At 37.8% G+C, this 10514-nt stretch overlaps 1 protein-coding gene across 1 annotated transcript; it reads left to right on the top strand.

The window, feature by feature from the left end:
• The first annotated feature begins 7494 nt into the window (after positions 1–7494).
• LOC103714106 (GDSL esterase/lipase At2g04570-like) lies at positions 7495–9737 on the top strand. The gene is made up of 3 exons (XM_008801246.6): positions 7495–8253; positions 8340–8832; positions 9408–9737. The coding sequence occupies exons 1-3, from the start codon at positions 7885–7887 to the stop codon at positions 9599–9601; spliced, it is 1056 nt and encodes a 351-aa protein (XP_008799468.4). The 5' UTR covers positions 7495–7884; the 3' UTR covers positions 9602–9737.
• The last annotated feature ends 777 nt before the right edge of the window (positions 9738–10514 follow it).

Genomic DNA, 10514 nt, shown 5'->3' with positions numbered 1-10514 from the left:
TTCAAGCTGTTCTGTAGACCCAGCCACAGAATATTCAGAGTTGAACTCTACGATACAAAAGAAAAACGCAAGTGTAATCCTGAAAAGAAAATTGAGAAGTGCATTAAACAAACATTAATGTGCAAGTGAACTAATTGTAGTTATGATTTAACTGAAGCTGACTTGGAAAAGGCCTTATGGTTGCATGGGATTTTATATGAGCAGAAGCATGAGCCAAAAATAAACATATCGAAGGCCTTTGTATCGTTATAGCTAGGTAGCTGGTTACAAACTTGTATCTAAGTCCAACAAGCAGGAATAACCAAAAATATTGTGCTTTAAATCAAATTAACTGAACCAAAGAAGCAGTCCATGAGAAACTGTAAACCTGGTTCGGAACTTTTACACAAATGTAGTATCTGCAATGTACAAAAGCAAGGGTTCTTGAAACTCTTTTATCACAAAGAGGCTCAAACTCAAAATGGCTGAACCTGCACAGCAAAACAAAGAGATTTGAATAGCTAACACAAGATTGCCTTTGTCTGGAAAGAGTTAGTTGTGGAGTAAGTGTCAAGCCGCTGCAGACTAAGTAGGAACAATTATGAAAGTAGGCATATCGGCAAACAAGATAGTCATCTTTATGATGCAAATACTCCTATCTAATACCAATCTATAAATATCTTGGTGCATTCTTACCAAGAAAATGACAATATGAAACCTCAGTTGCCCAAAGTTTTGAAGATGAATAATTGAAAAGGGAATTTATTTACCTGCTTTACAAGGAACAATTGATGTTCAATAATGTTGCATCACTCGTCCTGCAAAATGCAATATGCATGGTCCTAAGACTAGAGGATACAAATAATCATCTTTTTTCCTCCCATTTTTCAAATAAATGAAAACAATGGACCAGAACAACAGGCCTCCAACCCTGACCCTCAGCTGCCCCAGTGTCGAGCAGCTGGCAGGGGGGGGAGCCCAAACTTGTTAATAGATTACCCAGTTACGTACTTGCCCAGGATGCTGAGGCCAACCTCAAACCATGCTAAAAGCTTGAGATGTAGATTTATGTTCATCTGGCTACAAAGGCTTCAAATTGTTCATGAACAGTTTGGGTTTAGCTCATTTACACACGTTCGATAAGGCAATGGCCAAGCTGAAGCTACAACTGGGCTTGGAAACAAGCAAAACATTGACAGGCCCCAGCTTGCAAACTTAAAAAGAACCTCTGAGAATCAGCTCTTTTTAAGTGGCTAAAAAGCCCAAGTATTTATTCATAGCTGAGAACAGCTCCAGCTGAAGCAAAGCTTGAATGACCGAGCAAGTCTGACCAGACGAAAATTTGGCTCATCCATAGAAATTTCCCAGGTTCCTTCAAGCAGGGCAGTTCAGTAGTTAAGTCTGATAATGCTACTCCTTTGCTGATAAATTATCTCCCTTATGATCAATATTTCCTTTATGAAATAAAGAGAATGGATCTGCATCTAACATCGATGGGTGCACCTTTACAGAAGTTAATTTTATATAATTTATCACTTTGATAGACTCCACTTACCCTTTTGAGTTATAGGGCTTGGAATAGGAGCACCAAGAGCAAGTGACAAGTAGGAAAGCCAAGGAAGGTGGCAAGTGCACTGATGGCAGGCAGCAACAAATGGCAGCAGAGACCAGCAGTGATGGATGACAACTGAAACAAGCCGGGCCACATCCCTCTCTCTCTCTCTCTCCCCCTCTGGTGCTAGTGATGGCTGATGCATGTTGGGATCTAGGTTGGACACATTGCATCATGTCAAAGCAAGTCCATGAAGGTTCCCACCGGTTTGCCATGAGATTCAGCCATACAATTTTGGCATGTTTAATTTTTGGATATAACCAAGTTGAATCGATTCCTGATTGTGTTCGTTGTGTTCGAAAGCATTTTTGGAAATTATGCTACACGTAAAATGGCAAGTTATCACGTCAATTATGTAATTGGGTTCTGAGAAAACTCAGAAAGTACACAAAGTTCAGAGAGTTCCATGCAACGTTCGCTATATAAAGAGGAAGAAAACAAAACATTCTTTAAGAAAAGAACAGAATGACTCACTCATGTTGGACTTTCGCTATTGGGAAATAAGAATGTCTCGAGCACATAATGAGATATAAAGATGCCTTAGTAATATTGAATATGCAGGAATTGAGATGTTTCATCTTATGGAATTGCTCACCAGGATGTAACTGGCCAAGTGGATCTATTGCATGTAGGTGACAAGTTACGATATGGATCTAGTGTGGTTGGCATGCAGGATGTATGTGGAGGCTACTACTGCAATCTGTTTGTAACTGGAGTGTCAAGCTAAGATCGATAGTGTTCAGTGATTGATCCTAAACGACTTCTGCTGTTCTGGGCTTTGGAAGTCTTAGAGAAAGCTTTCCTTTTTGGGAGTCAGTCTTCCCCCCGGAGCTCGCTTGTGGGTGGGAATAAGCAGGATCCCCTAACGACAAAATGAGTAGAAAGCTTATAATTTCCTGCAGCTAGGATCCTAAATGTTATGTATTTTGCAACATTTAACAGATTGATAGCAATATCTTTCCTCAGGTAGATACTTTCTCTATCAACAGATGCATTGTGCAGCCCTTTAGTACAAAATATGCTTTTTATCCATCATTCGGACCGACCAAATTGGAATTTAACATTTTAGAGCCAGTGACAACGTACTGCATGTTTCCCTTTAACCAAAGTTAGTAATTTCCAAGTCAGTGTTTTTGTAAAATAGTCTTTTCCTAGTGAGGATCAGAAAGTGTTTCTTGAATAGAAATTGGAGAACAAAAGGCATATCAACTCAGCATCCAAATAATATGGACTCGATGCAGTCAAGATCCAGGATGCTATCTTTGCCCTGGCTCAGGCCAAATCATTGATCATAATGTTGTTTAGCAAATTTGCATGGCAAGGTTTAAGGTTAGCAGCTCAGCCTTGGCCTCTTGGTGGATTATATTTTTCTGTTTTGAGTTATCAAAGGCAATCATTAGGCCAAATAAGCCAAAATTGTAACACAAAATATAATTACAAGATTATTAGCATACTAACTTAAACAGAATAAAGAAAAAAAAACTACCTACTTTTATGCCATCTTTTAACACAAATTGAACAATATGAATTAACAATAAACTGACTTCGGGCCCGTTTGGGAGAGTTGTTGGCAGTAGAGCTTTTAAAAGTAAAGCTTTTTGAAGTAGAGCTTTTATAAAAAGTTGTTTGCTGTTTGGTAACTATATTTCTAAAGTGTTGTGTTACTTTAACATGTGCTTGGTAAATAAACTGAGAAAATACTTTTGGTATGACAAAATGACCATAAAGAACATTGTATAGTATTATAGAACAGAGCATAATAAAAAATAATATGTATTAATACATAAATATATGATATAGTATAATATTATTGTAATGTAATATAATATTATTATAATATAGTAATATAATATTGTATACTATAGCATAATAATTTAATATAATATTAAATTATTTAACATAACATATCAATGTATTATGATATAATGTAATGTAATATTATATTTATAGTATAATATAATAATAAAAGTATAAAATATTATAATTATTAGCATAAATTAATTTTTCATAATATAACAAATTTTTAGCTAGATAAAATTGGTTAAACAATTATTAAAGGGACATTTTGTGTAATTGTTATATTTTAACATGGGTATTTTGGTAAAAAAAAGCTTTCTGACCGGGCCTAAAAGTATTTTTTCGGAAATCTCCAAAATGGAGCTTCTTCCAAAAAGCTATTTTTAGCTTTCTGAAAAAAGCTAAATAGCTTCCCAAAATTTTTACCAAACATCTTTATTTCATCTAAAAGTACTTTTTGGCCCTCCAAAAACTCCTCCAAACGGGCCTTAAGGCCTTCAATAGTTGCCGGGTGCTCAATCCATACCGAGTCTTCTTCCCTAACTCTCCCAGATGGGTAGAGACCAACCCCAGAGCAAACTCTTTGTAATTAAACTCACTCAGATTTTCTATTTTTCTTTTCCCTTTCTCTTTTTGTAACTTGATGCCATAAGATCATTTTATCGAAGCGAAAAGGAAAAGAACCGAGTCATTTCATATATGTATTTGTGTTGTAATATTGATATATCCAGAGGACTACACCAACCCTGCCAACTCCACCACCCGAACTATTCGCTGCGGTACGCTCAAGAATGCTCCGTTACAAAAACGCAGCCAAAGGAGGAGAAACGAAACAACTAGAATCCCGGGCATTACCTTCTCGACGAGATGAAGGCGTTGGAGAGAGGTTGTTTGGCTCTGAGAACCCATTTCTTCTTCTCGAACTGCAAATCGACAGAGTGAGGCGACAACAAAATAAGGCTGGAACCGGGTAACGGACCGGGCTTGGCTAGACCATCCCTACCAGCTTGCGCAGGAGGAAATCCGACGGTATCTAACCCAACCCGGTCTGACCCGATGGGTGATTGGATTTGCATGGACATGGCGGTGTATTTAGTTCACGACCAAAATTAGAATCAGAACTAATTCGAATAAAAATTTAAATAGTTATATCCTTCAACATGTTTGCTTCGCAATTGGAATTAGAACGAAATTTAAATACAATAGAAAAATAAAGATTGCATTTTGAAGAATTAGGGCCATTTTCATTCTCCTCTGAAGTTGGAATGAAAATGGAATATCTCCAACCAAACAACTGTATGGAGAGCCACATTCTTATTTCTATTCTAGATTTCAATTTTTTCCAACCAAACATGTTCTAAATGTCATATGATCTAAAACTCGATCCGACCCAACCTACTTGTAGCACTACTTCGTTCCTCCAAAATTGCAGCCTATCCTCAGTCAGATATGGCCACTGGACTAAGGAGCTGGATTGAACTAGAGTTCCTCTAGTGCTTTCAAGAATAAACTGATGAGCCAGAGTTCCTCTGGTGCCTAGCTAGCTTGAAAAGCAAGTCAGATTACTGGAGCATGGGAATTTATGCGCTCGTTTTGGGAACTAACGTTTTCTAATTTCCAATGTTGGTGAATATTCCACTGTTGGCATTGGCAGAGGTGCTTGGGTTGTATCTTTCCTATAAAAGTATGGTTGGTCTCCTTTTGCGGCATATTAATTATTAGAACATGCATTGCATAGCTCTCAAAGCACTATTTTTTTTCCCAATCATCTGCATACATCTTAAAAGTTAAAATGGCTATCACAATCCAACCATTAATGTTGCAAAAAAAGGTTGCATTATTTTTTCACATGAAAGATACAACCCGAACCCTTAGTAGAGCACCTGAAGTCTGTTAGTTAATTAATTCAGTAAGTTTGACACATGCTCCAAAATTAAATTAGTCCAATGATTTAATTTTCACAAATCCAAGTTGTTCCCAGAAATAGATGTGGTTCATGATCTCAAACAATTTCTAGACGGCTGCCTCAGGCCCTCAACTATGTTGCAGATGTTACTCCACAAGACAGCCGTCCATCTTTTCGGCATGCACATGTGGAATATTATGCAATCCCAATCAGCCAACCATTTAACAATCTGTTCCAGAGTTTTATATAAAGATATATTAATTATTATTATAAAATTAATATTAATATTAATATTTATAATATCTAGTTTTTAATATTAATATTTATTTTGATAAAAAAATAGAATAAATAGGAGTAATATATTAAATAATTTTATTATATAAATATAAAGTATAATAGTATTTCTACTATAATTTAAAACTATCAATAAATAATAATATGACAATAATATAATTAATAATCTATGATAATATAATTTATATATAATAAATATAATATAGATAATATCAATATAATATAATATAATATATTAATATTTTTTGTTGGATTGAGGAATATTTTTGTTTTTAAATTCAACCTAATTAAGATCGCTGTTCTGGGATGATTTCGAATATCCAACTTCAGGGATAGATATTTCATTACTGAGTTCGGCGGTAATTTGAGGAGTGGGGGTGACTTGGGATCACTGTCGTGTAGGATTATAGTGGTACAACCAAATATGATGATCTCATCACTATCACTCACATTATCTTTGATCTTGAGATGACGCAAAATTGGCATACTTGATGCAAAAGTAGATGTCTCCAATTATATATTTTTTATATGTAAGTAGTGTAGAGATATTAAATCATATCCTATCGTTTAGATCATTGATTTAGAATTCAATTTAAGAAGAAAAAAAATGTAACTCTATAAAAATTATATCAGGTGTCCTATTAATCTACCTATAAAATAGAGAAGACGCGAGCCCAAGTACGTATAGTCGCACAGACCATAAATTTAAGGTGTGTTTCCATTTAATTAATTGGCCCTGGACATTTATTGTAAGAGTGTGTGATGCAAATTCTAATTAAACAAATCCTAACTATACTTTCTAAGTGCGGTAGAACCTCGTCCACACACGCATATGCATTCAAAGAATAAAAAAATACGGAAGCCTTTAGGAGAATATTGACGTAGGAGTCTCAATTATATTTGTGGTCGCGATAAAGATAGGATTTTGCCCCCAGCACTCTGGGGCAGCAGGACGAAAACTTTAGGGCTCGTTTGGTTCGTAGAAAAAAAAGAAAAAAAAAGTGTGGTCAACGAAAAAGTAATGAGATGCTTTTTGTTTGGTTGAAGTTTTCAAAGGAGAGAGACAGAAAAATTATATTTCAATGGAAATATGATTTCCACATTTCATGGAAAAGTCTTTCTCATGAGAAACAGGGAAAAGTTACTTTTCCATGAGGCGGAAATCACTCCATTTTTATTTTTTTCCAAAAAAGCCCTTCAGCATTAAAGAAGCATCAAAGAGGCATTAAATACCTAATTTTTATTAAGGGCATAATAGGAATTATACATAACTTTTCCAGGAAAATGGATGGCCAACCAAATATAAGCACTTTGGAAATTTGTCACTTTCTCATGGTCAACCAAACATATTAAAAGTACTTTCCTAGACATACTCTTCCTAGGAATTTGTTTCCCAAGAATCATATTTCTAGAAGAAAAAATGCTTCCCGCGAACCAAACAAGCCCTTAGTTTCCAGCATCGCTAAACCTTCAAAGAACGGCCGGAATCCTGTGTCGTGTAGCCCGCGCAAGGTGCTTTGCGCTCCTGTATTGCTGCTGTTAGAGTTAAATGATCGGCCACCAAACAATATGTAGTGTGATCTAGGTCGTGCCTCCCATAGGATGTGATTGATCTAGAGAGTATGCTTTTCAGTAATCTATCCATATTTACAGAGGGACAAATGGTGCGGACTGAACGATTATTTTTGCGGCTTATTATTTTGCGGATTTTATTTGGAACGACCATTTTTAGTTCGCATCCATATTCATTGCGTATGAGTAGTTGGTGTACAAATAATAATTATTATTATTATTATGTAGTGCGTGATACTTTCATGGACTGTCTTTGTCACGACACTCTATAATGAGAGACTGGTGGGTTATAAATTAAGGAGAAGATAAAATCAAAGCCAACAGCTTAAACGGTGCAGCTGGTTCACTAAAAACTGAACAACGTGAGCTTTGGAAGAGACCAGCAGATGGCCTTTAAATGATGTCTTAATGGCCTACATTTTCTGTTGGGTGGGAACGATCGCACGGGGTTTCTGGTTTCTTTCACCTTCAGTAGCGTTGCCGGTCACGCACGCGGTCGTACGTTCTCATTAGTCTAGCCATCCATGCAGAGGGTTGGGAACTCTCACTACAACTCATTCGTGGGCAACAAGAACGGCAAAGCAAGCGCACCGAAATTTTTTTAACGGATCCCTCATTACCAGCTTCCATCTTAGCTTTCCCTCCGGTCCCCGCCAACTCAACTATTTATTTGTTTGCTCATTACTCCATTCCCCCCCACATCACTTGGTCTGGTCGGGAGAAGATGTCGCCCAGCTGTTTGCCTTGGCTTCTCTTGCTCCAGGTACTCTTGCTGCATTCCACCGAGATCGCAGCCAAAGTTCCGGCGATCATCATCTTCGGGGACTCCACGGTCGATGCCGGGAACAACAACTTCATACCGACCATCGCCAGGAGCAACTTCGAGCCCTACGGCCGTGACTTCAACGGCGGCCAGCCCACGGGTCGGTTCTGCAACGGGCGGCTCGCCACCGACTTCATCTCGCAAGCTTTTGGGCTCCCATCGGCCGTGCCGGCCTACCTCGACCCCCAGTACGGCATCAAGGACTTCGCCACCGGCGTCTGCTTCGCCTCCGCCGGCAGTGGCTACGACAATGCCACATCTGATGTGCTCGTAAGTCCTCAGGCCGCAACCGCACAATATCTCATGGCATCTCCTTTTCCTCTGAATTAATGCTAACTTGTTCCATCCTGTTGCAGTCCGTCATACCTCTATGGAGGGAACTGGAATACTTCGAAGAATACCAGGAGAAGTTGAAGGCTTACCAAGGGGAGGCAAAGGCCCGAGAGACACTGAGTGAGGCTGTGTATGTTATAAGCTTAGGGACTAACGACTTCCTCGAGAACTACTACACCGTGCCCGGCGGCCGACGGTCGCAATACAACGTGGAACAATACCAGGACTTCCTGATTGGCATTGCTGAAGATTTTATCAGGGACCTTCACAGATTAGGTGCTCGCAAAATAGACCTCACTGGACTTCCTCCAATGGGGTGTTTGCCGTTGGAACGAGTCGCCAATCCGACATCCAGGGACGCCTGCAATGAAATCTACAACAAAGTGGCCTCGAATTTTAACAGCAAGCTGCAGCGCTCGATCAACAAGCTTAACCGAGAATTACCTGGTATCGCAATTGTATACGGCGATATCTACTATGTTTTGCTGGGTGTGATCAAGAAGCCATTGACATTCGGTGAGTTCAAGCTAAATCTCTGCTTTAATTGCAGCAACACGTAGCAGACGTCGATGATCCATAAAAGCGTTTGCTTTGGAAAAAAAAAAAAAAAACTTTTTCTTACCCATAAATGCCTGTATTATTGGCATGGACATCGCACGTTAGACTGTGGTCCATCCATCCACATAATAAGTGTATCGCATATAGATCGCAACACATCTTCGATGGTAATTCAGAAGTGGGTTCTCACATATGATGTCATAATATTTTTTAAAAATATTGAAGGAGCCACTTCTGATATGTTGGAAAACTAATATAAAGGATATATAATAATCCCTGACGAGCTTAAAAGTTTCAGATAATCATAATTTGCTCGCTCTATAATGTCCAATTTGATTAATGTTTTTAGCAAATCTTTCTTTATTCAATACTATTTGCATCATAGACATACATCTACGTAAGAATTTATTGGTCCTAACAAATATTTTTTAACTTCAATCAAAAGAAAAGACGAATACTGCTAAGGAACTGGATTAAACTGATTAGATCAGCCATCAAACGCTGATCAATGTGTTTGATTACATGGTGTGCAGGATTTGAGGACGCAGTGTCCGGATGCTGCGCAACAGGAATGTTTGAGATGGGTTACACATGCAATAGAAGGAGTCTATTCACATGCCAAGATGCGAACAAGTATGTCTTCTGGGATGCCTTCCACCCAACCGAGAGGATGAACCTTGTTATCGCCGCTCAACTCATGAAAACTACTCTAGGCATATTTAAGTAAATTATATTCACTGCTTGGTTAGTGTGATGTATGTTAATATGTAAATCTAAGAGTCTCATTTGGAGCCATATATATATAACTATGTAATGACTATGTAGTTACTTTGTTATCCAGATAAGTAGTAAATTTATAAGTCCTTTAAGTAGCACTAATTTAAATATTTTATAATTTTTTTTTGTCCTCTTCAAAGTTAGAGATGTTTTGTTAACTTCATTTATGATTATAACAATGACAATGAATTAATAGGAAAAATGCAAGCCTAAGATGTATAACAATTTTAGGCCATACCTAATAGGAAAATATAACTTTTCAATGGAGAAGGCTGAAATAATTTAGCCGAGTGGAAGGATTTTTGTTTGTTTGTTTGTTTGTTTATTCCTCACTAAGAGAGTATTGTTTATCAAATTAGCATTACTTTTTCTCGCAATTAATTCCCTGATATATCCTAATGGGCAAGCTGCTCAATCACTCGTGAAATTGGAGAATAATAGGCCTAGTTGTAATTGTATTATCCTATTTACTATGATGAGCATTAATTGCAAATCGCATTTGTTGTTGTTGTTGTTTTTATTGCTGGTCTTTGTTGTTGACCATGATGAGAATGATGTTGCCATCCTTTTTTTTAATTTTATTTTTTTTAAATAACTATATCGTCATTTGGGGTCGCACATATATTTTGGAAGGCAAATAGTGTGGCGGATTGGGTGGTCTCCTTCATAGCACATCATTCCGGAGCCTTCTCATGGAACGGCACTGATTCTATTTCACAGGGACTAGCTTATGTTTTGCACTCTGATTGCTCGTGGCGTACTCAGACCCGAGTGTAGTGAGACGCCAGTGTGGCCAAAAAAAAAAAAAAACCATACTGTCTACGGCCATGGGAGAACTCTTAAGGATGATGAGCATCGGAGAG

This window comes from Phoenix dactylifera, chromosome 11 (genome assembly GCF_051530095.1).
Source record: "Phoenix dactylifera cultivar Ajwa chromosome 11, Ajwa_hap1_PhDact_Kaust_v1.1, whole genome shotgun sequence".
Classification (NCBI taxonomy): domain Eukaryota; kingdom Viridiplantae; phylum Streptophyta; class Magnoliopsida; order Arecales; family Arecaceae; genus Phoenix; species Phoenix dactylifera.
Note: the sequence above shows the minus strand (reverse complement) of the source record. Positions and strands in the feature narration are given on the sequence as shown.

Coding starts and splice junctions, on each gene's coding strand:
- LOC103714106 (XM_008801246.6), top strand. CDS start 7,885: ATGTCGCCCAGCTGTTTGCCTTGGCTTCTCTTGCTCCAGGTACTCTTG. Junction 8,254..8,339: donor ATGCCACATCTGATGTGCTC/GTAAGTCCTCAG, acceptor ATCCTGTTGCAG/TCCGTCATACCTCTATGGAG. Junction 8,833..9,407: donor CAAGAAGCCATTGACATTCG/GTGAGTTCAAGC, acceptor CATGGTGTGCAG/GATTTGAGGACGCAGTGTCC.